Source organism: Chiloscyllium plagiosum, unplaced genomic scaffold (assembly GCF_037043375.1).
Source record: "Chiloscyllium plagiosum isolate Xiang-an unplaced genomic scaffold, Cpla_swu_hap1 HiC_scaffold_50, whole genome shotgun sequence".
NCBI classification, from domain to species: Eukaryota; Metazoa; Chordata; class Chondrichthyes; order Orectolobiformes; family Hemiscylliidae; genus Chiloscyllium; species Chiloscyllium plagiosum.
In genome coordinates, this window is record NW_028270188.1 from 47,739,259 (window position 1) to 47,764,854 (window position 25,596).

Consider the following 25,596-nt stretch of genomic DNA (forward strand, 5'->3'; position numbering starts at 1 on the left):
TTTATCCAAATTAAACGCCACCTGGCCCTTTTTGGCCCCTTGCTTGCCTCGATGTTTTTTTAATGATTCTTGTCAAACATTGCCCTCTGAATGGGCCCAGCAAAGCTGCACGTGACCAGGGGAATGACACTGATGTTTGGCTTTCACAGATATTTGAGGACCCAAAAGATGAAGAAAATAGTATTTGCATAAATTCCTACATTCCAATGTCTAATGAAAAACTGAAATGTGAAGGGACCGGCCTGAAAACACGAGATTCACGTGTTAAAATAGCGTTGGGTAAGAAGCTGATAATGGGGCAGCCAGTTTCCCAAGTTACCAATCACTTCATGGTACAGAACATAAACATTGCTGAAAGGCAGACACTGGCTCAATATTATTTGTCTGACAGTCATCAGAAACCAGACCCAGGAAACCAGCCTTGGGAAAGGAATCCCTAAAGGCAAAGCAAAATACTGCAGAGTCTGGAAATCAGAAAAAGTGCTGGCGAAACTATCTGGTAGCATCGGTGGAGAGAGAAAAGCTAAGTTATCGTTGGGTCCAACATGTGAAGAGCTCTTTTACAAATCATGTGGGCGGCACGGTGGCACAGCAGTTAGCACTGCTGCCTCACAGTGCCTGCGACCCGGGTTCAATTACCGCCTCAGGCGACTGACTGTGTGGAGTTTGCACATTCTCCCCGTGTTTGCGTGGGTTTCCTCCGGGTGCTCCGGTTTCCTCCCACAGTCCAAAGATGTGCAGGTCAGGTGAATTGGCCACGCTAAATTGCCCGTGGTGTTAGATAAGGGGTAAATGTAGGGGCATGGATGGGTTGCGCTTCGGCGGGGCGGTGTGGACTTGTTGGGCCGAAGGGCCTGTTTCCACACTGTAATCAAATCTAATCTAAAGGAATTGCATTGCATCTTTCTCATTGGGAAAAGGGAGTGATAGAGACTGCCAGTAATTCCCTCGGATGCTGCCTGACCTGCTGTGCTTTACCAGCACCACTCTCATCTAGACTCTGATCTGCAGTCCTCACTTTTGCCTACTCCCATTGTAACGGCCTATCTAGAGTCTCCTAACCTGTTCTGAGAGTGAACAGTTCTGCTGCACCTCCATGCCAGTGATGTCCAAACCAATCAACACCATTTCCTCATGCTGTATAAACATTGGTGTGCCTTTTCCCAATTGATTTCTTGCATCCTAGTCCTGATGCACACAAGCTAAAATGTGTTAACTTCACACCTCCTTTTATTCCTGTTTTATATCCCTGTCCCTGGATGTCAGTAAAATGAAACCATTCCGCACCATCGCTTGAGATAGCTCTCCAGAGAGTTGTGACAGCACACCAAAGGCTGAAACAAGCCATGGCCCCCAGGTCTCGAGCAATGTGCCTGCGACAGGAATGCACCACTGGGAGGCAGCTGGGTTACTGAGTGTGGGGTGCAGCAGTTAGAGAATTCAGCTCCCCTGCTGGTGCTGCAGCTTGAGCTGTTAGCTACATGTTATTCCACAGAGTCCTGGGAGCCTGGACATTGCATTCAGCACTCACTGTGCAGTGAGCTCCCTCCACACTCCGACTACCCCAAGTTCCGGGTGTTTGGGGAACAACAAGAATGGAGAAGTGAAAGTAACAGGGATAGCAAAAGCTACCTCGGGAGCAAGTGGCTCTTCAACTGGGCAAAGCTTCAACCCAAAATATTGTTAGAGTCTCTCAATAACTAACACAAGTCATCACCTCAGGGAAGGATTATTGATACCAAGCCAATCACCGTGCACTCTCGTTCAGTAGGTTAGCCTCAAAAGGAAGGATAGATTCTTCAGCTGTTCATGCTAAATGTACAAAACAAAATCAAACATTTTTAAACCATAAGCTTTGGAGCAACAAATGTACTCAGTTGCTTCCCTTTATTAAACATGAATGAAAAGTGCGCAAAGTTCATAACCAAAAAAAACAATAAAAACCCATGATGGCCTGTCAATCGTTTGGCACAACCTTTAACCTCAGCAGCAATCCCAGCTTGTGATTGGCTAACCAATAGGAAGTTATTATGATTGGCCAAGGAGCCTGGATGAAGGTCTGGTGTCCTCTTGCCTGTGAAAAGCTGAATTGGAGAGAGAGGAGGGGGGGGGGGGGGGGTGAGGAGGCAGAGGGAGGGAGAGTTGCCTGGTGCAGGAGGGGGCAATGTGGCTCCCTCACGCTGTCAGTTACGCTGGAAGGCGTTTTGTGCAGCTGCTCCAGCAGCAGCCCCAGCTGCATTCCGCATGGCTGGGTTCGACATGACCCCGGCTGCTAACTCCTCTTGTGCCTTCTGGAAACTGGCACCAGTCCTCCGGTAAAGGGAGTGGACCTGTGGCAAGGAAAGGGAAGCTATTAGTGAGAGACCCACAAACTACCCTAGTGCGAGCTGGTCTGACTACAGCAATATTGTTGTTGTAACCGAATAGCTAGTGTTAGCCCAGACATTTGTGTGCAGGAAGAATGTAATATCTGCACGTTAGAGTTCGCTGGAGTAACCATATGCTGGATTCTTCATCGTACAACTCCTGCCCAATTTCATACGTTATGGGGAATAACTATCATCACATGAGGTAAAATACCCTGATAGAGACAAACACTCATTACAGAAGTAGCAGTTACCATGATTAGATTGGATTAGATTCCCTAGTGTGGAAACAGGCCCTTCAACCCAACCGCCCCTCCGAAGAGTAACCCACCCAGACCCATTTCCTTCTGACTAATGCACCCAACACTACGGGCAATTTAGCATGGCCAATCCACCTGACCTGCACAACTTTAGACTGTGGGAGGAAACCGGAGCACCCGGAGCAAATCCACGCGGACACGGGGAGAATGTGCAAACTCCACACAGACGGTCACCCAAAGCAGGGACTGAACCTGGGTCCCTGGCGCTGTGAGGCTGCAGTGCTAACCACCGAGCCACCGTGCCACCCTGAGCCATCTCGAAATGGCTCCAACACTTTGGTGGCAGGTATTTGCAAAACTAATTGGTGATCAAGCAGACAACAGCATTGGATAATCATAAGGTACCTTGTTGTGGTGCTCGGTAGTGTTCCAACCTGTGCACCAGGAGGTCTGGGATCAATTCCCACCTGCTCCAGAGGTGTGTCTGTCTTGGTTAACAAGTTTACTGAAAGTATCCCCAACTCCCTGCTGGAAGCAAACTCCCAGTACTTTTGTAAAGTTGGTCACTGCAGGATTGACTCGTGCACAGGCTTCACGTTACTTCAGCTGTTCACAGACAGAGCTCTGGTTGGATCCTATCAGGGGTCAATGCTCAAGGAGCTGAGTACCTCACGAAGATGATCCTGACTTTGGAGGGAAGCAGGGCTCATCCAACCCAACAAAGGGGTGATTGTCAGACTGGCCTTGCATTCCCTCGTGTACAGAGATTAATGGGGGAACCAACATTATTAAAGGATTTGATAGGGTCAATGGAGGGAAACAGCTCCTTCTGGTTTGAAGGGGAGAGAGTCCAGAATAAAGGGGCAGGGCCTTCAACTCGGAGCCGGACTGTTCCCAGGTAATATCAGGAAGCATTTCTGTACATAAACAGGAGTGGAAATCTGGAAGACTGCCCAACAACAAAAAAGCTATAACTGGAAATGGTGAGATTCAAATCAATAGATTTTGTTTCTAGGGTAATGGGGAGGCAGAAACAAAATATAGATTACTTATGCTTTCTCAGCTGTGGAATAGGCTTTATGAATGGCAGCTCCTATTCCTGGGTAACTAATCCGAGGGGCTGAGTGGCCTGTTCCTGGGTAACTAACCCGAGGGGCTGAGTGGCCTGTTCCTGGGTAACTAACCCGAGGGGCTGAACGGCCTCCTGCTGTCCCTGGGTAACTAACCCAAGGGGCTGGATGGCCTCCTGCTGTCCCTGGGTAACTAACCCGAATGGCTGGCTGGCCTCCTGCTGTCCCTGGGTAACTAACCCGAGGGGCTGGGTGGCCTCCTGCTGTCCCTGGGTAACTAACCCGAATGGCTGGCTGGCCTCCTGCTGTCCCTGGGTAACTAACCCAAGGGGCTGGATGGCCTCCTGCTGTCCCTGGGTAACTAACCCAAGGGGCCTCCTGCTGTCCCTGGGTAACTAACCCAAGGGGCCTCCTGCTGTCCCTGGGTAACTAACCCAAGGGGCCTCCTGCTGTCCCTGGGTAACTAACCCGAGGGGCTGGGTGGCCTCCTGCTGTCCCTGGGTAACTAACCCAAGGGGCTGGGTGGCCTCCTGCTGTCCCTGGGTAACTAACCCAAGGGGCTGGGTGGCCTCCTGCTGTCCCTGGGTAACTAACCTGAGGGGCTGAACGGCCTCCTGCTGTCCCTGGGTAACTAACCCAAGGGGCTGGATGGCCTGTCCCTGGGTAACTAACCCGAGGGGCTGAGTGGCCTCCTGCTGTCCCTGGGTAACTAACCCAAGGGGCTGGATGGCCTCCTGCTGTCCCTGGGTAACTAACCCGAGGGGCTGAACGGCCTCCTGCTGTCCCTGGGTAACTAACCCGAGGGGCTGGGTGGCCTCCTGCTGTCCCTGGGTAACTAACCCGAGGGGCTGGGTGGCCTCCTGCTGTCCCTGGGTAACTAACCCGAGGGGCTGGGTGGCCTCCTGCTGTCCCTGGGTAACTAACCCGAGGGGCTGGGTGGCCTCCTGCTGTCCCTGGGTAACTAACCCAAGGGGCTGAACGGCCTCCTGCTGTCCCTGGGTAACTAACCCGAGGGGCTGGGTGGCCTCCTGCTGTCCCTGGGTAACTAACCCGAGGGGCTGAACGGCCTCCTGCTGTCCCTGGGTAACTAACCCGAGGGGCTGGGTGGCCTCCTGCTGTCCCTGGGTAACTAACCCAAGGGGCTGGGTGGCCTCCTGCTGTCCCTGGGTAACTAACCCAAGGGGCTGGGTGGCCTCCTGCTGTCCCTGGGTAACTAACCCAAGGGGCTGAGTGGCCTCCTGCTGTCCCTGGGTAACTAACCCGAGGGGCTGAGTGGCCTCCTGCTGTCCCTGGGTAACTAACCTGAGGGGCTGGGTGGCCTCCTGCTGTCCCTGGGTAACTAACCCGAGGGGCTGAGTGGCCTCCTGCTGTCCCTGGGTAACTAACCTGAGGGGCTGGGTGGCCTCCTGCTGTCCCTGGGTAACTAACCCGAGGGGCCTCCTGCTGTCCCTGGGTAACTAACCCAAGGGGCTGGGTGGCCTCCTGCTGTCCCTGGGTAACTAACCCAAGGGGCTGGGTGGCCTCCTGCTGTCCCTGGGTAACTAACCCAAGGGGCTGGGTGGCCTCCTGCTGTCCCTGGGTAACTAACCCAAGGGGCTGGGTGGCCTCCTGCTGTCCCTGGGTAACTAACCCAAGGGGCTGGGTGGCCTCCTGCTGTCCCTGGGTAACTAACCCAAGGGGCTGGGTGGCCTCCTGCTGTCCCTGGGTAACTAACCCAAGGGGCCTCCTGCTGTCCCTGGGTAACTAACCCAAGGGGCTGGGTGGCCTCCTGCTGTCCCTGGGTAACTAACCCAAGGGGCTGAACGGCCTCCTGCTGACCCTGGGTAACTAACCCGAGGGGCTGGGTGGCCTCCTGCTGTCCCTGGGTAACTAACCCGAGGGGCTGGGTGGCCTCCTGCTGTCCCTGGGTAACTAACCCAAGGGGCTGGGTGGCCTCCTGCTGTCCCTGGGTAACTAACCCGAGGGGCTGAGTGGCCTCCTGCTGTCCCTGGGTAACTAACCCAAGGGGCTGGGTGGCCTCCTGCTGTCCCTGGGTAACTAACCCAAGGGGCTGGGTGGCCTCCTGCTGTCCCTGGGTAACTAACCCAAGGGGCTGGGTGGCCTCCTGCTGTCCCTGGGTAACTAACCCAAGGGGCTGGGTGGCCTCCTGCTGTCCCTGGGTAACTAACCCAAGGTGCCTCCTGCTGTCCCTGGGTAACTAACCCAAGGGGCTGGGTGGCCTCCTGCTGTCCCTGGGTAACTAACCCAAGGGGCTGAACGGCCTCCTGCTGACCCTGGGTAACTAACCCGAGGGGCTGGGTGGCCTCCTGCTGTCCCTGGGTAACTAACCCGAGGGGCTGGGTGGCCTCCTGCTGTCCCTGGGCAACTAACCCGAGGGGCTGAACGGCCTCCTGCTGTCCCTGGGTAACTAACCCGAGGGGCTGGGTGGCCTCCTGCTGTCCCTGGGTAACTAACCAGAGGGGCTGAACGGCCTCCTGCTGTCCCTGGGTAACTAACCCGAGGGGCTGAACGGCCTCCTGCTGTCCCTGGGTAACTAACCCGAGGGGCTGGGTGGCCTCCTGCTGTCCCTGGGTAACTAACCCGAGGGGCTGGGTGGCCTCCTGCTGTCCCTGGGTAACTAACCCGAGGGGCTGAACGGCCTCCTGCTGTCCCTGGGTAACTAACCCGAGGGGCTGAACGGCCTCCTGCTGTCCCTGGGTAACTAACCCAAGGGGCTGGGTGGCCTCCTGCTGTCCCTGGGTAACTAACCCAAGGGGCTGGGTGGCCTCCTGCTGTCCCTGGGTAACTAACCCAAGGGGCTGAGTGGCCTCCTGCTGTCCCTGGGTAACTAACCTGAGGGGCTGGGTGGCCTCCTGCTGTCCCTGGGTAACTAACCCAAGGGGCTGGATGGCCTCCTGCTGTCCCTGGGTAACTAACCTGAGGGGCTGAACGGCCTCCTGCTGTCCCTGGGTAACTAACCCAAGGGGCTGGATGGCCTGTCCCTGGGTAACTAACCCAAGGGGCTGGGTGACCTCCTGCTGTCCCTGGGTAACTAACCTGAGGGGCTGAACGGCCTCCTGCTGTCCCTGGGTAACTAACCCAAGGGGCTGGATGGCCTGTCCCTGGGTAACTAACCCGAGGGGCTGGATGGCCTCCTGCTGTCCCTGGGTAACTAACCTGAGGGGCTGGGTGGCCTCCTGCTGTCCCTGGGTAACTAACCCAAGGGGCTGGGTGGCCTCCTGCTGTCCCTGGGTAACTAACCCAAGGGGCTGGATGGCCTCCTGCTGTCCCTGGGTAACTAACCCAAGGGGCTGGATGGCCTCCTGCTGTCCCTGGGTAACTAACCCGAGGGGCTGAGTGGCCTCCTGCTGTCCCTGGGTAACTATCACTAATTGGGTGTGCTGTCCCTGCTGCCTCAGTGGCACCACCAGCAGGTAATGAGGCGCACTGCAGCAGCGACAGTTGACTGTGCGCGGGACTTGGGGTCATTCCTCCTTGTGAATGTAACTCACCCGCTTCAACATCACGACCCCCAGAACTGCAGAGGCTGTGAATAAGACCGAGACCATCATCATGACCACACCCACACCGACATTGCTTTTCAACGCAGAGAGTGAAGAAATCCAGCCACTGGGAGGAAAACCACCAGTTAGAACAAGTATATCAGACATCCCATCATCCTAACCCTTCGGTTAGGAGCCCTCACACTGACACATTACACTTATTGCCAGCATAGCGACGGCCTGGAGCTGGGAGAACTGGGGCCCTGACTGTAAACCATCCCAGCATCCTCACTGACTGGGTTTGACATTCCATAGTTATCTGTAGTTTCTGTCCTGTGTTTCCTGCAGCCTCTGGTCACTGGTGTCTATCAGAGCTAGGAACAACAGGCAGCAGCAACACAAACAAAGCATAACAACAGCTCACGTTCCTTCACCAAAAACCGAGTGATGACTGGACAGTACCATGAAACATTAGTTCCAGTTCCCACTCTCTCTCTCTCTCTCTCTCTCTCTCTCTCTCTCTCCCTCTCTCTCTGTAGACACTACCCATCCCAAATATTCCCAGCAGTGCCTTTCTTTATTTTCCTATTCCTGGTCACTGCCCACTGACCCCTATATTAGAGAGAGGGGGGAAAATCAGCCAGGGTTCCTGCTCCTGGTCACTACCCACTGACCCCTATATTAGAGATGGAGGGGGGGGGGGGGGGGGGGGGAGAAAATCAGCCAGGGTTCCTGCTCCTGGTCACTGCCCACTGACCCCTATATTAGAGATGGGGGGGGGGAAATCAGCCAGGGTTCCTGCTCCTGGTCATTGCCCACTGACCCCTATATTAGAGATGGGGGGGGGGGGGGGGGGGGGGGGGGGGAGAAAATCAGCCAGGGTTCCTGCTCCTGGTCACTGCCCACTGACCCCTATATTAGAGATGGGGGGGGGGGAAATCAGCCAGGGTTCCTGCTCCTGGTCATTGCCCACTGACCCCTATATTAGAGATGGGGGGGGGGGGGGAAATCAGCCAGGGTTCCTGCTCCTGGTCATTGCCCACTGACCCCTATATTAGAGATGGAGGGGAAAATCAGCCAGGGTTCCTGCTCCTGGTCATTGCCCACTGACCCCTATATTAGAGATGGGGGGGGGGGAAAATCAACCAGGGTTCCTGCTCCTGGTCATTGCCCACTGACCCCTATATTAGAGAGAGAGAGAGAGAGAGGGGAAATCAGCCAGGGTTCCTGCTCCTGGTCATTGCCCACTGACCCCTATATTAGAGATGGGGGGGGGGGGAAATCAGCCAGGGTTCCTGCTCCTGGTCATTGCCCACTGACCCCTATATTAGAGAGAGAGAGAGAGGGGAAATCAGCCAGGGTTCCTGCTCCTGGTCATTGCCCACTGACCCCTATATTAGAGATGGGGGGGGGGGGGAAATCAGTCAGGGTTCCTGCTCCTGGTCACTCGCACCTAGCCCAGAGTATCAGGGGCTTTTGATTGACCATGTGGTGTGAAAGTGGTTACTCACCAGAATCCCCAGCCTGGAATACCGACTGTTTGTAAAACAAAGGTGATGTCTTGGACAAAGAAAACAAAGAAGAAGGAAAAGAAATTGAAGGAGCTGTCGGTCCTGAATGGGGAGACAAAAGGAGGAGAAAAGGAAATCAATACAACTCAGAACCAGGCAAATAGCCACAGATATTAAACCAGCACCCCGACACGTGTCCATCCTGCTGACACACTGTGATCCTCAGCTTCATTCCTGGGTCCTGGGTACGCAGTCAGTGCTGAGAAGACGGCGGTGGCTGTAGTCAGTACCAACAGAGATGGGGGTCAATATTGATGGGGGTGGATGTGGTCAGTCAATATTGATGGGGTGGATCTTCAGGAAAGGGTCAGTGTTGACCCTGGAGGAGGGGAGGTGGTCAGTCAATGTTGACAGGAAAGGGGCAGTATTATCTGGGGGTGCTGGTGTCCGGGAGACAGTCAGTATTACTGGAAAGTGTCTCCTCAGGTAGACCAGCCTACAGTCAGCTCAATTGCACAATGGTACCTACCTAAATGCCTTGTACAGCGGTCTGTACCAACACACAAAGGAGCAGGGTGTGAACAGAAGCAGCCAGAGGATAGAAAGGCCAAAGTGTGTTCCAGCTTCAACATGAACGGTGAACCAGGCTAGACTGCCCAGGAGATTGAGGAAGAGAACAACCGAGCTTACTGTGAACAAAGACAAACACCAGTTAAACCTTACAGTGACAGTAAGCAGCAGTCACTACACTGGCTCTCCATCTGAACACTGGCAGGATGATCTGTTAGTGTCCCTGGCCCCACTGAAGGAGCCCAGAGCAGCAGTGACAATACTGTACTCAGAGGGGATGATGTGCACATAGTCAATGCTGGTCAATTCTTCACTCAGAGCAGTAAGGACATGGAATACCCTGCCTGCAACGGTAGTAGACTTGCCAACTTTAAGGGCATTTAAATGGCCATTGGACAGACACATGGATGATAATAGAATAGTGTAGGTTCGATGGGCTTCAGATCGATTCCACAGGTCGGCGCAACATCGACAGCCAAAGGGCGTGTACTGCGCTGGATGGTTCTATGTTCTCTGGTCTTTGTACAGTACTCACACATCCACAGGTAATACATCACGCTGACAGTCTTCTGGAAGTCCCGGGGAATGTCTGCCTTGATGTCGTGGTAGAAGCATGGCTTCACTGGGCAGAAGGAAGGCAGTGGAGGCCAATTATTCAGGGATACTGCAAGCAAAACATGAATGTAAGACCACCATGACAGGCTGATTGAACTGCAAACATGTTACCGAGAGCTACAGGTCACCCTTTTAATGGATAAAATTACCATGACATCTTTGTTCCAAACACTCCAAGGACAGGGACAGGGCAGATTCAGTGACAGAGTGAGGTTCCTCTTGCTCGGGGCTGACCCTCCAACAGCAGCACAGCACTACCTCAGCACTGACTGGGGTGCTGTGCATGCCCGTACAAGGATGGCAAGGTGTTTCTGTGGTTAGCACTGACAGTGCCAGGGACACTTGGGTCTGCGTGGAGTTTGCACATATTCCCGTGTGGCTGTGTGGATTTCCACTGGGTGCTCCAGTTTCCTCCCACAGTCCAAAGATGTGCAGGACAGGTGAATTGCCCTGCGTGACCAGTCGAGGGGGTGGGTCTGGGTGAGATGCTCTTCGGAGGAGCCTCAATCTGCACTGTAAGGATCCTATGACTATGCCTAGTGAGTTATAACTGGGACAGAGGGGAATGCCGGACACTCAGACTCACTGCTGGATGAGATGGCTGTGTTCTGGAGCTCTCTCTCCTTTCGGTCTAACTCGGCCGCTTTCTTCTCCAGCTCTTCCTGCTGCCTCAGCAGATCAGCTGTTAGCATCGTCGTGGGTTTCTGAAAATCAACACAGCAGCTTTAACATCGGAGAATGGCCCGATGACAATGCAATCCAGATGTTGAATAAGACTGTCTGAGGACTTCAAGGAGGACAGAGGGATTTCAGGAGAAACTGGTGAAAGGGGGAACCTCAAGGAAATCTCAACCTGCAACGGTGTTCCCGGTCAGCCATCTCTCAGCTGGCAGGATACTGCATTCTGTCTGGTCGAGGGTTGATTCCTGTTGAATGGAGCCAAGACTCATTCAATCAAGGATCTGGTGCTCTCCTTCTGCCAATGTGTGAGAGATATAGAGATGAGGGGTCCCACAGCTGTAGAGCACTGGCCTGAACCACATTACCCAGTAATACACCAGTGAGTATGAGACACCAGACTGGCTGTGACAGTGATGCTAATGTTAGCTGACTGGACACAGCACAGGCAAGTAGAAAGCAGGGGAAAACACACTGGCAAATTACAGCTCCCACACAGACCGAGTTCACCAAGCATCTGGCACAGAGCAACAGGGGCTGCAGAGAGCCGGGAGAGGGAGGGTATGTGTGTGTTTCATCGTGTGTGCCTGTATGGTCTGTGTATGTGCATGCCTGTGTGGGAGGCAGCTCTGTAGGAGTCTGTGTACTTGTGCATCTTACCGTATATATCTGTGATGTAGAGGTGCCGATGTTGGAATGGGTTGGACACAGCGAAAAATCACAACACCAGGTTATAGTCCAACAGGTTTATTTGGAAGTGCTACTCCATCAGCTAGCTACCAGAGAAGGTTGGACTACACAGAACAACCTCGATTATCCAAATGAGATGGGCGGGCACAATTTCGTTTGGATAATTGATTACTCAGTTAATCAATTAAATGCCTTTCCTCCGGGGCTCTGAGTTTTTTTTAAAAAAAAGACCGCTCCCCATTCAGCAGCACACCAGCCCCAACCCCGTCCAACCGTGCCTGCCCCCTCCATGGCAAGACCGCTGCTTACACGCCCGCACACACACACACACACACACACCTTTTTACTGCAACATTTTGACAGATTCCACCTCTGCCCTGTACAGGACAATGTTGGAGAGATTATCTGGGGAAAGAGGGGGGGGTTTGGGATACACCCCTCCGTAGAACTCCAGGAAAAGTGTGGGGAGAGAGAGAGCACGGGTGGTCCATCATTTGGAGATGGTGCCTGTTTAATCATTGTAAACAAAAGATCCAACCACTGTTGGAAACACGTCTTTGATGCAATGTCTATCGGGACCTTGCGATCTCCTTCGGATAATCTGATATTCGGATAATTGGTAATCGAGGTTCCTCTGTACGGTAACCGGGTGTTGCATGATTTTTCACGATGTAGAGTTGTGTGCACGTGCACCAGTGTTTGAGTTGGTGTCTGTGTGTGGGGGACGGAGTTGGGAAGGGATTGAGAACACACCTGGGTTCCATATGAACGATGTTCTGTTGGACTCCGGGGATTCTGGCACACAGCCGGTTGCTCTGTTGGCTGAGGTGGGGGCAGCGGAGTGGTCTTGATGGGAGCAAACTGAAAGACAGAAACAAGTCCATCAGCTGACCATGACCCTGTCACCATTTCCTACAGGCAGACTGAATGGGCTCCATTCCCATCCACGCACCGGCCCCGTTTCCCCACTCCCCCACAGCGTATCCACGCACCGGCCCCGTTTCCCCCCTCCCCCACAGCGTATCCACGCACCGGCCCCGTTTCCCCCCTCCCCCACAGCGTATCCACGCACCGGCCCCGTTTCCCCCCTCCCCCACAGCGTATCCACGCACCGGCCCCGTTTCCCCCCTCCCCCACAGCGTATCCACGCACCGGCCCCGTTTCCCCCCTCCCCCACAGCGTATCCACGCACCGGCCCCGTTTCCCCACTCCCCCACAGCGTATCCACGCACCGGCCCCGTTTCCCCCCTCCCCCACAGCGTATCCACGCACCGGCCCCGTTTCCCCCCTCCCCCACAGCGTATCCACGCACCGGCCCCGTTTCCCACCTCCCCCACAGCGTATCCACGCACCGGCCCCGTTTCCCCCCTCCCTCACAGCGTATCCACGCACCGGCCCCGTTTCCCCCCTCCCCCACAGCGTATCCACGCACCGGCCCCGTTTCCCCCCTTCCCCACAGCGTATCCACGCACCGGCCCCGTTTCCCCCCTCCCCCACAGCGTATCCACGCACCGGCCCCGTTTCCCCCCTCCCCCACAGCGTATCCACGCACCGGCCCCGTTTCCCCCCTCCCCCACAGCGTATCCACGCACCGGCCCCGTTTCCCCCTCCCCCACAGCGTATCCACGCACCGGCCCAGTTTCCCCCCTTCCCAACAGCGTATCCACGCACCGGCCCCATTCTCTCTCCCCCACAGCGTATCCACACACCGGCCCCATTTCCCCCTCCCCCACAGCGTATCCACACACCGGCCCCATTTCCCCCTCCCCCACAGCGTATCCACACACCGGCCCCATTCCCCCCGCCCCCACATCATATCCACGCACCGGCCCCGTTCCCCCCTTCCCCACAGCGTATCCATGCACCGGCCCTATTCCCCCCACAGCATATCCACGCACCGGCCGCATTCCCCCCTCCCCCACAGCGTATCCACGCACCGGCCCCATTCCCCCCTCCCCCACAGCGTATCCACGCACCGGCCCCATTCCCCCCTCCCCCACAGCGTATCCACGCACCGGCCCCATTTCCCCCTCCCCCACAGCGTATCCACGCACCGGCCCCATTCCCCCCTCCCCCACAGCGTATCCACGCACCGGCCCCATTCCCCCCTCCCCCACAGCGTATCCACGCACCGGCCCCATTTCCCCCTCCCCCACAGCGTATCCACGCACCGGCCCCATTCCCCCCTCCCCCACAGCGTATCCACGCACCGGCCCCATTTCCCCCTCCCCCACAGCGTATCCACGCACCGGCCCCATTCCCCCCTCCCCCACACCGGCTCCACACACCGGCCTCATTCCCCCCTCCCCCACACCGGCTCCACACACCGGCCCCATTCCCCCCTCCCCCACAGCGTATCCACGCACCGGCCCCATTTCCCCCTCCCCCACACCGGCTCCACACACCGGCCCCATTTCCCCCTCCCCCACACCGGCTCCACACACCGGCCCCATTCCCCCCTCCCCCACACCGGCTCCACACACCGGCCCCATTCCCCCCTCCCCCACACCGGCTCCACACACCGGCCCCATTCCCCCCTCCCCCACAGCGTATCCACGCACCGGCCCCATTTCCCCCTCCCCCACACCGGCTCCACACACCGGCCCCATTTCCCCCTCCCCCACACCGGCTCCACACACCGGCCCCATTCCCCCCTCCCCCACAGCGTATCCACACACCGGCCCCATTCCCCCCTCCCCCACAGCGTATCCACACACCGGCCCCATTCTCTCCCGCCCCCCTCCCCCACAGCGTATCCACGCACCGGCCCCATTCCCCCCTCCCCCACAGCGTATCCACACACCGGCTCCATTTCCCCCTCCCCACAGCGTATCCACACACCGGCCCCATTCTCCCCCCCCCCCCCTCCCCCACAGCGTATCCACACACCGGCCCCATTTCCCCCCTCCCCCACAGCGTATCCACACACCGGCTCCACACACCGGCCCCATTTCCCCCCTCCCCCACAGCGTATCCACACACCGGCTCCACACACCGGCCCCATTTCCCCCCTCCCCCACAGCGTATCCACACACCGGCCCCATTCCCCCCTCCCCCACAGCGTATCCACACACCGGCTCCACACACCGGCCCCATTCCCCCCTCCCCCACAGCGTATCCACACACCGGCCCCATTCCCCCCTCCCCCACAGCGTATCCACACACCGGCCCCATTCCCCCCTCCCCCACAGCGTATCCACACACCGGCCCCATTCCCCCCTCCCCCACAGCGTATCCACACACCGGCCCCATTCCCCCCTCCTCCACAGCGTATCCACACACCGGCCCCATTCCCCCCTCCTCCACAGCGTATCCACACACCGGCCCCATTTCCCCCTCTCCCACAGCGTATCCACACACCAGGCCCATTTCCCCCTCTCCCACAGCGTATCCACACACTGGCCCCATTTCCCCCTCTCCCACAGCGTATCCACACACTGGCCCCATTCCCCCCTCCCACAGCGTATCCATGTACCGGCCCCATTCCCCCCCACAGCATGACCACACACCGGCCCCAATCCCCCCCTCCCCCACAGCGTACCCACACACCCGGCCCCATTCCCCCTCCCCCTGTGATCGCTCTTCCCTGCTCCCATCCCTACACCCCCCCACCTACCTTTGGCAGCGTGACACCGGCCCCATTCTTCCCCTTCCCCACAGCGTATCCAGACACCGCCTCATTCCCCCCTCCCCAACAGCGTGTCCATGCACCGGCCCCATTCCCCCCCTTCCCCACAGCGTATCCAGACACTGCCCCATTCCCCCCTCTCCCACAGCGTGTCCACGCACCGGCCCCATTCCCCCCTCTCCCACAGCGTATCCAGACACCGCCCCATTCCCCCCTCCCCCACAGCGTATCCACACACCGGCCCCATTCCCCCCTTCCCAACAGCGTATCCACACACCGGCCCCATTCCCCCCTTCCCAACAGCGTATCCACACACCGGCCCCATTCCCCCCTTCCCAACAGCGTATCCACACACCAGCCCCATTCCCCCCTTCCCAACAGCGTATCCACACACTGGCCCCATTCCCCCCTCTCCCACAGCGTATCCATGCACCGGCCCCATTCCCCCCCACAGCATGACCACACACCGGCCCCAATCCCCCCTCCCCCACAGCGTACCCACACACTGGCCCCATTCCCCCTCCCCCTGTGATCGCTCTTCCCTGCTCCCATCCCTACACCCCCCCCCCACCTACCTTTGGCAGCGTGACACCGGCCTCATTCTTCCCCTTCCCCCCCCCTTCCCCACAGCGTATCCAGACACCGGCCCCATTCCCCCTTCCCCACAGCGTATCCCGACACCGGCCCCATTCCCCCTTCCCCACAGCATATCCAGACACCGCCCCATTCCCCCCTCCCCCACAGCATATCCAGACACCGCCCTATTCCCCGCCCCCCCCACAGCGTGTCCACGCACCGGCCCCATTCCCCCCTCTCCCACAGCGTATCCACGCACCGGCCCCATTCCCCCCTCTCCCACAGCGTATCCAGACACCGCCCCATTCCCCGCTACCCCATAGCGTGTGTACACACCGGCCCCATTCCCCCCACCCCCCACAGCATATCCAGACACCGGCCCCATTCCCCCTTCCCCACAGCATATCCACACACCGCCCCATTCCCCCTCCCCCACAGCGTATCCACACACCAGCCCTATTCCCCCCTCCCCCACAGCATATCCACGCACCAGCCCCATTCCCCCCACAGCGTATCCACGCACCGGCCCCATTCCCCCTCCCCCTGTGATCGCTCTCCCCTGCTCCCATCCCTACACCCCCCCCCCCACCTACCTTTGGCAGCGTGTCATCAGCTGCCTTGGGGCCTCAATTCTGGGTTTCCCTCCCTGACCCTCTCCTGCTTCTTTCCCAAGTTGCTGGCCATTTTGTCCTGTTGTATTTTGTGCCTCTGTTTCAGTAGCTCTCTCGCGTTACAGATGGACTGTGAATCAGCGTGTAGTGTTTCCTCTGTAGTTCCCTTACATTCCCAACAGACTGTAAACAGTTGTGCTGTCAAATCGGTCTCGTCATTACCTGTTTATCATTTCCCAAGAGCCCAGAACCTGACTTCACCCAGTACCTCCGAGCAATTGCCCAGCAAGCCAAGAAACAGGGGAAATTTCTGCACGAGTAGACCATCCTTACCCATTAACACCCAAAAGCTTTTAACAGCTACTGAAGACCTTTATAAAAAAAGGCAGCAAAAATTTGGAAAGTAGGAAGCATCAGTGCCAATGGCTGCTTCGGAGGTTCCAGAACGAAGGATTTGATAACGAGTATGGCATTGGTGTCTGGTTGGTGATGTTGAATAAGCTTTGTCATTGTCAATCAGGAAACATGGGCATCACTGGCTGTGCCCAGCATTTACTGCCCATCCCTAGTTGCCCCTTGAGAAGGTGGTGGTGAGCTGCCTTCCCGAATCGCTGCAGTCCATGTGCTGTAGGGTAGGCCCACAATGCTGCTAAGGAGGGAATTCCAGGGAGCTGACCCAGCAACCCTGAAGGAACGGCGGTACATTTCCAAGTCAGGACAGTCAGCGGCTTGCTTGGAGTGCAACTTGCAGGTGTGGTGTTCCCACATACATACTCTTCTCCTTCTCGGAAACAGTAATGGGTTTGGAAGATGCTTTTTTTTTAAACAAAAGGAGCCTTAGGGGGTTCCTGCAGTGCATCTTATAGATGGTGCACACTGCTGCTACTGAACGCCGGTGGGGGAGGGAATCAGAGTGAAAGCTGTTTTCCAGGAAGGTCATCAAGCGGGCTGCTTTTTCCTGCATGGTGAGATCGAGCTTCCTGACTGCTGTAGGAGCTGCCCCCATCCGGGAAAGTTGGGAGCATTCCATCACCCTCTGACAACAAGGAAAGCTCCGCTTTCAGTGTGACTGCGACATCTTTTCCGTCCAATTTGAGAGCAGGCCTAGTTTCATGGAGAGCACCTCAAACAGTGTGGCACTCCTTTAGGCCTGTGCTAATATAGACAGCCTGCAGGAAGTTCTGAAGCCTCTGGAGATTCAGCAATTGGAAATAAACACAGAAAGCTTTTTCAACAGACCCAAGGCTCACCTTCATTCAGTCTCAGGGTGGAGATGGAGATGGAGATCTGAATTCTGATAGTGTTAAGCTGAAAGGCTTGCAAATAGACAGGGTGCACAGGCAAACAGCTGAAGCTTAGTCTGATCAGACTTTTTCCTCAGATGGTGATGGCTAGCATGAGGGGACATAGCTTTAAATTGAGGGGTGATAGATATAGGACAGATGTCAGAGGTAGTTTCTTTACTCAGAGTAATAGGGGCGTGGAATACACTGCCTGCAACAGGAGTAGACTCACCAACTTTAAGGGCATTTAAATGGTCATTGGATAGGCATTTGCACGAGAATGGAATAGTGGGTTAGATGGGCTTCAGACTGGTTCCACAGGTCGATGCAACATTGAGGGCTGAAGGGCCTGTGCTGTGCTGTAATGTTCTATGTATAAACGCAGGAGCACAATCAACAATGCATCACAGGGAAAAGCACTGCAGGGACTCAGTTCCCCCAACACCTTCCAAAATCATTCCACACCAGATTCCCTTTCTGGGCTGAATTAATGACAGTTTCTCCTGGTCTTGTGGAAGAAGGAGTCAACGTTTTTGCTCCTGATGGCCTTCAAGCAACACACATTTGTGGCAGGAGGCGATGAGAATGGAACTATGCCAGCTGTGATGCACTTTGGGGCTAAATTATCCGTCTCATAGAATAGCCTCAGTTCCTAGAAGCTGGCCAAAGGCTGGGGAAACACTCATAGCATCTTCGTTCTTATACATTCCATAACAGCTTCCTCCACTGAATGGGTTTTGTACTTATCCATTAAGACTGACAGCTCTCTCCATAGTCTAGGCACAGCATTCCTACCTAAGCCCAGCTCCAGTCACTGTACCACCATCCTGCTCATGGTGACTACTGCAATGAAATACAGAGCTGCCGCAAATTTCAATTCAAGCTGCTTTAAGAGGTTGCAATTTCTCATTTTCCCAGGATTATACACTGAACTGGAAGTTAGACTACTGTAACTGGAATACCAGGGAGGCTTTGCAATTTGAAAAATAAAGCTGAGCTGTGCAATACCATGTTGGAAGCAATAAGCGGGGAAATTTGAAACTGAACTTTTGAGTTAAAGAAATTCTGCCTAGCAACAGCCCCTGATTGAACAGTCTAGAGTTCAAAAAGCCGTTAACACCAAAATTAAATGGGAGAAGAAAAACATTCAGAGCCTACAGACAGATACCACCCTTGTTTCTCTCTGTGGAGGAGAAAGACAGATGGTTCAAGAAAGCTTAAATGAACCGCTGCAGCTCTCTGCTGTGGGCTGATCCACAATGCTGTATTCCCTCTCTAACAGACTGCACACAAACTGCAGTGGTCACTGTCACCTCAAGGGGAAACTAGGGACGATCAATACATGCTGGCCAGCCAACGATGCCCAGATCCCAAGAATGAGTGAAAAACAAATCCCACTTCACCTGGACAACATTGACATTGAAGACTGACATCACTGAAAATATCAGAAGGAAAGAATGATTTGAACTTCCATCCACAGAACTGGTTTCACCCTGTCTGGATTCTTTGACCAGGAGACAGTGAGGACTGCAGATGCTGGAGATCAGAGCTTAAAAATGTGTTGCTGGAAAAGCGGAGCAGGTCAGGCAGCATCCAAGGAGCAGGAGAATCGACGTTTCGGGCATAAGCCCTTCTTCAGGAATCTTTGATTCTTTGACCATTGACAATGGATGCATTAGGTTGCCTGTCTGAATTGTGTATCTGCACCTGAGAGTTTTGAAAGGCTACATTCAAAGTCACAGAAATTATAAATCCTTTCCCTTCAGTGCTGTTTTTAAGTGTGTTTGTACAAATCATTAACTTTACTGTTACTGAAGGAACGTGCTGTGGATTGCTTTTGTAGTCGGTAGATGCCAGCTGGACAAAGTTGGGTCTCGGTGATCTCAGTTGGAGTTTTATACATTTTTTTAACGTCTTATGCAATGTGGAATACTATTGTTGGCACAGCTTTTACCTTTGACACTGGGATCTAATCAATGGGCTTATATACAGAACGACACATACCTGGGAGTGAATTACAGATTGGAATCAAACTGAGTGGCTCAGTGCCATGATGTTTGAGGCTCAGACAGTTACCTACAGGTTTTCCTTTGTTATCAAGCGCAATATCACTGGTTACTATTTGTAGTTAGTTTACGAGTGGCCTTCCAGTTCACATACCTCTCTGCTTCCATCGAAGGGGTTGTAAAGCTGGTTCAGGGCAGGTTCTCGATGCTCAGTGCTATGCTCTAGAACTGCTGGATCCTATAAACAAATACACAGGCAGTCAGTTCACAGAGCAAAGGAACAAACAGCCAGACAAACATCCGTAACATCTCACTGTACCCGGACCCTTCTCTCCATGATGCTGTACCCTAGGGATACAGTAATACAGTCAGCATATTTCCTGGACACCACCCAAACAGTGTGGCAAGCCAGGGCAACCCTCCATAACTGACCCCATGCTGTCCCTGTCCTGGGAACGTTTGATGGGGGACAGTGCAGAGGAAGCTTTACTCTGTATCTAACCCTGTGCTGTCCCTGTCCTGGGAATGTTTGATGGGGGACAGTGCAGAGGGAGCTTTACTCTGTATCTAACCCCGTGCTGTCCCTGTCCCGGGAGCGTTTGATGGGGGACAGTGCAGAGGAAGCTTTACTCTGTATCTAACCCCGTGCTGTCCCTGTCCTGGGAGCGTTTGATGGGGGACAGTGCAGAGGGAGCTTTACTCTGTATCTAACCCCGTGCTGTCCCTGTCCCGGGAGCGTTTGATGGGGGACAGTGCAGAGGAAGCTTTACTCTGTATCTAACCCCGTGCTGTCCCTGTCCTGGGAGTGTTTGATGGGGGACAGTGCAGAGGAAGCTTTACTCTGTATCTAACCCTGTGCTGTCCCTGTCCTGGGAATGTTTGATGGGGGACAGTGCAGAGGGAGCTTTACTCTGTATCTAACCCCGTGCTGTCCCTGTCCCGGGAGTGTTTGGGGGGGGGGGGGGGGGGGGGAGACAGCACAGAGGGAGCTTTATTCTGTATCTAGCCCACCCTCCAGGGCTCTTTCCCAGTAAGAGTGTATGAGTTGTGGACTGGTCCAACTGCCCTGACCTAGCTGGTTAGATTCTGAGATGCTCTGTCTTTATTCCAAACAGGAACCCTCCCAGGCTGTGACAGTAAAACCACAGCACTGACTCACTCGCTTTCACTTAACACCCACCATATGACTAGCTTCCCAGCAATGTGAACAATATCAGCATTCTCTTTTTCCCTTCAGTGCAGGGTTCAGTTTCTGATCAGTTTCAGAATGAATCTTCATGCAATTAGGCAACGGAGAGTCTGGATCACCGAGAGCTCAGAACCATCATGGGCATGAGCACTATGTGCTCCCTCCTTTCCATTAACACAACTGGTACTCCCTGGAGCCACAGGTATTTAATGAAGGGCTCACAAAGCTCTTGCGCTGGCTTGCAAACTCATCTCTGGATCATTCGTACTGATCACACCATATAGTGTGCCAGCTGATCTCAGAAGCTAGCTCCTGATCACTAACGCGGGACAGAGGGCTCCAGCCAGGCTTCCCGCCCCTGGGCCCTGTTCAGGTTACTGTGTCACTTCCCAGGATTCAATACGGAATGATCTTGTGATCTGCACAGTTGAGTAAAAAGCAGGATTGTTGTCAATGGCATCTGCAAATTTAGATCATAAGACAGGATGTTTATCACACTGGTGTTTGAAAGGAAGTATTTTCACTCAAGAAAGTTCTCATTAGAATGTATAAAACCCCCAGCCCTGAGGTTCACTTTGCTGGAGATCACAGTCTCACTGATGAGGTCCAGTTCCTCTGACCATATCATAATGGCTCTGATGTTCCAATTTCACACAGCATCCGTGAGCTGGCAGAGGAACTGGCAGATGCTGTTACAATTACAACATTTGAAAGACATTTGGGCATCTACATGAACAGGAAAGCTTTAGAGGGATATGGACCAAACAAAGACAAATGGGACAAGCTGAGTTTGGGAAATTTGGCTGGCATGGACAAGTTGGAGCATGCTGTATGACTCTAGAACTGTACTGTACAGGCAACATTGTACTGTACTTTTCAGAGTAATGTCCTGACGAACCTATCCCAACAGTCACTGCATCAGAGATCAGATCAGTTTTCCTTTGTGAATCCAAGGAAAGCAATGGGACCAGACGGAGTACCAGGCCGTGCACTCAGAGCATGTGCAGATCAACTGGCAGAGATCTTCTCGGATATCTTCAACCTCTCCTGCAGCAGACCACTGTCCCTGCCTGTTTCAAGAGGGCCAACATCATCCCTGTGCCTAAGGAGGCTCATGCAGCGTGTCTCAATGACTACCGCCCAGTGGTAGTGGTCATGAAGCGCTTTGAAAGGCTGGTCATGGCATTAAATCAACTCCAGCCTCCCCACACTCTTGACCCACTCCAGTTTGCCTATCGGACCAACAGATCCACGTCAGATGCCATATCACTTGCCCTTCATTCTGCCCTAGAACATCTTGACACCAAGAACAGTTACGCAAGAATCCTACTCATTGACTACTGTTCAGCCTTCAACACTATTATCCCCTCGAGACTGATTACTAAACTTAGTGATCTCAGACTAAGCCCCTCACTCTGCAACTGGATCCTCAGTTTCCTGACCCACAGGCCACAATCAGTGAAGATTGGGGACAATATTTCATCCTCACTAACCCTCAACACTGGAGCCACCCAGAGGTGCGTACTCAGCCCCCTACTGTACTCACTGTATACCCATGACTGCGTCGCCAAATACCAGACTAATGCCATTTACAAGTTCGCTGATGACACCACCATAGTCGGTCAAATCTCAGATGGCGACGAAACAGACTACAGACAGGAGGTGGAAGACCAGGAAAAATGGCGCATTGAGAATAACCTAGCTCTGAATGCCGGCAAAACCAAGGAACTCATTATTGACTTTCGGCGGGATGTTACTCATGCCCCTCTACACATTAATAGCACAGATGTGGAACAAGTGGAGTGTGTCAAGCCCCTGGGAGTGGTCATCCACAACAAGCTTTCTTGGACTCTCCAGGTGGACGCACTGATTACAAAGGCCCAACAATGTCTCTTCTTCCTCAGGCAGCTGAGGAAATTTGGCATAATGGCAAATACCCTTGCCAACTTTTATAGGTGCGCCATTGAGAGCATTCTGTCTGGATGTATCACTACCTGGTGTGGCAACTGTACCATTCAAGATCAGAGACGGTTACAGAGAGTGGTGAACTCGGCCCGGACAATCACAAAGGCCAACCTCCCATCTATAGAATCCATCTACTAGACCCACTGTCAGGGAAAGGCCACCAGCATTCTCAAAGATCCATCTCACCCTGGCAATGTTTTTCTACAACCTCTACCATCGGGGAGAAGGTACAGAAGCCTGAACACACGCACCAGCCGGTTTCATAACAGTTTCTACCCTGCTGTTGTTAGAATACTGAATGGTCTCTCAAACCCTTGACATTCGCTTGTCCCTGTGTTTTTGTTTTTGCTGCTGTTTCCCTATTATTTACTATCTATGCTACATAACGGTGTGATTTGTCTGTGTTGCTCGCAAAACAAAGCTTTTCACTGTGCCTCTGTACATGGGACAATCAATTAATTGCAATGCAACTCAAAGATTCCATGCTGGTTGGTGTGATAGAAAAGAAGGTACATTGTTTTGCTGTTGGAGGGGTTTTACTGGTGTGTCCATCTGACAGTTCTCAGCCAATAACCCAAGTGTGTCAGCTCTCCCTTTTTTGTGTGTGCTTAAAACAATTCCTACCCCTCACTGCTTCTCTTCATGGATACAATGGGATTATAAACTGTGCAAGTGCCGTCACATGAAATGCAGCAGGTACAAGCTGCTACAACGGGTCCTGGTGGCACCAGTGTAACATCCTTATCTCGGGAAACAGGAAGCCCAGATTGAAATCCCACTTGTTCCCGAGACATGTCACAACATCTCTAAACAAGGCGATAAGAAAAGGTCTACAGCAAGCTTCCAGATGAAGGACTTTCTTAAGAGTGTTTTTATCTCAGCCAGGAGGTCCAGGGTGAAGTCCCACCTGATCCAGAGATGTGACATACCACATCTGAAGAGATTGATTAAAATAACGACAGCAATTTCCCAGAGACAGCAATGTACCCCCCAAAGAGTTAACAACCCTTGAACCGGGGTCAGTTATAATTCAGTTGGTGAGACAGCTGCTTTGCATTGAGAACTGATGCTCAGAGCATAGGTTCAATTCCCACATCAGTTAAAGGATTGTCCTTCTCAATGTCTCAGCTCATATACAGTACGGACTCAGGGGTTAAACTCACCACCAACAATCACCCTCAAAAAGACAGCATTGTCCCATGGTGGGGAGGACTGCGGGCACTTTACTTATCCAACCAGACAATGCCCACTTGACCTGTCTTATTAACACAAGCTCTCCGAACGATCAATTCACTGAGCGGTGTTTTAATGAAACTTGGCACCTTCTTCCTTTCCAGATTAGGCATTTTGTTGCCTTTAGATATGCAGACACGGCGCGGCGCTCCCTCGGCGCTGACCATCCGGCAGTGCCCACTCCCTCGGCGCTGAGCCTCCGGCAGTGCCCACTCCCTCGGCGCTGAGCCTCCGGCCGTGCCCACTCCCTCGGCGCTGAGCCTCCGGCCGTGCCCACTCCCTCGGCGCTGAGCCTCCGGCCGTGCCCACTCCCTCGGCGCTGAGCCTCCGGCCGTGCCCACTCCCTCGGCGCTGAGCCTCCGGCCGTGCCCACTCCCTCGGCGCTGAGCCTCCGGCCGTGCCCACTCCCTCGGCGCTGAGCCTCCGGCCGTGCCCACTCCCTCGGCGCTGAGCCTCCGGCCGTGCCCACTCCCTCGGCGCTGAGCCTCCGGCCGTGCCCACTCCCTCGGCGCTGAGCCTCCGACAGTGCCCACTCCCTCGGCGCTGACCCTCCGACAGTGCCCACTCCCTCGGCACTGACCCTCCGACAGGGCCCACTCCCTCAGCACTGACCCTCCGACAGTGCCCACTCCCTCAGCACTGACCCTCCGACAGTGCCCACTCCCTCAGCACTGACCCTCCGACAGTGCCCACTCCCTCAGCACTGACCCTCCGACAGTGCCCACTCCCTCAGCACTGACCCTCCGACAGTGCCCACTCCCTCAGCACTGACCCTCCGACAGTGCCCACTCCCTCAGCACTGACCCTCCGACAGTGCCCACTCCCTCAGCACTGACCCTCCGACAGTGCCCACTCCCTCAGCACTGACCCTCCGACAGTGCCCACTCCCTCAGCACTGACCCTCTGACAGTGCCCACTCCCTCAGCACTGACCCTCTGACAGTGCCCACTCCCTCAGCACTGACCCTCTGACTGTGCCCACTCCCTCAGCACTGACCCTCCGACAGTGCCCACTCCCTCGGCACTGACCCTCCGACAGTGCCGCACTCCCTCGGCGCTGACCCTCCGACAGTGCGGCACTCCCTCGGCGCTGACCCTCCGACAGTGCAGCACTCCCTCGGCGCTGACCCTCCGACAGTGCAGCACTCCCTCAGCACTGACCCTCCGACAGTGCGGCGCTCCCTCAGCACTGACCCTCCGACAGTGCGGCACTCCCTCAGCACTGACCCTCCGACAGTGCGGCACTCCCTCAGCACTGACCCTCCGACAGTGCGGCACTCCCTCAGCGCTGACCCTCCGACAGTGCGGCACTCCCTCAGCACTGACCCTCCGACAGTGCGGCACTCCCTCAGCACTGACCCTCCGACAGTGCGGCACTCCCTCAGCACTGACCCTCCGACAGTGCGGCACTCCCTCAGCACTGACCCTCCGACAGTGCGGCACTCCCTCAGCACTGACCCTCCGACAGTGCGGCACTCCCTCAGCACTGACCCTCCGACAGTGCGGCACTCCCTCAGCACTGACCCTCCGACAGTGCGGCACTCCCTCAGCACTGACCCTCCGACAGTGCGGCACTCCCTCAGCACTGACCCTCCGACAGTGCGGCACTCCCTCGGCGCTGTCCCCATGTGGGGCCTCCTACCTCGAACGGGTTGCTGTCGGTGCCGCCGGGCCCGCTGTTCCGGGCGGCCTGCTGCCAGGACATGTTGTCGGTGCAGAGTGGGCCCGGGCTGAGACACCAAGAGGCGGAGGCTGCGTGTCGGTGTCTGGGCCTTTCCCAGGGGGATGGTCCCGGGCCGTGGGGGATGGGCACAGGCTGCGACGGTTGACTCTGATCCCCGAGAGCTCGAGCTCCCCGCTGGGC

At 55.1% G+C, this 25,596-nt stretch overlaps 1 protein-coding gene across 1 annotated transcript; it reads right to left on the minus strand.

The window, feature by feature from the left end:
- Window positions 1-1,838: 1,838 nt before the first annotated feature.
- Window positions 1,839-25,596, minus strand: scamp3 (secretory carrier membrane protein 3). The gene is made up of 9 exons (XM_087985169.1): window positions 25,375-25,596; window positions 19,501-19,584; window positions 11,996-12,103; window positions 10,461-10,578; window positions 9,795-9,923; window positions 9,219-9,378; window positions 8,690-8,791; window positions 7,188-7,305; window positions 1,839-2,330 (listed from the first exon to the last, which is right to left on the minus strand). The coding sequence occupies exons 1-9, from the start codon at window positions 25,435-25,437 to the stop codon at window positions 2,184-2,186; spliced, it is 1,029 nt and encodes a 342-aa protein (XP_087841295.1). The 5' UTR covers window positions 25,438-25,596; the 3' UTR covers window positions 1,839-2,183.

Excerpts from the sequence above, each read along its gene's own strand:
- scamp3 (XM_087985169.1), bottom strand. The coding sequence starts at position 25,437 with ATGTCCTGGCAGCAGGCCGCCCGGAACAGCGGGCCCGGCGGCACCGAC. Across the intron at positions 12,104-19,500 it reads CCTTCGATGGAAGCAGAGAG|TTTGCTCCCATCAAGACCAC; the intron begins GTATGTGAACTG and ends TCTGTCTTTCAG. Across the intron at positions 9,924-10,460 it reads CACAGCCATCTCATCCAGCA|TATCCCTGAATAATTGGCCT; the intron begins GTGAGTCTGAGT and ends TTTTGCTTGCAG.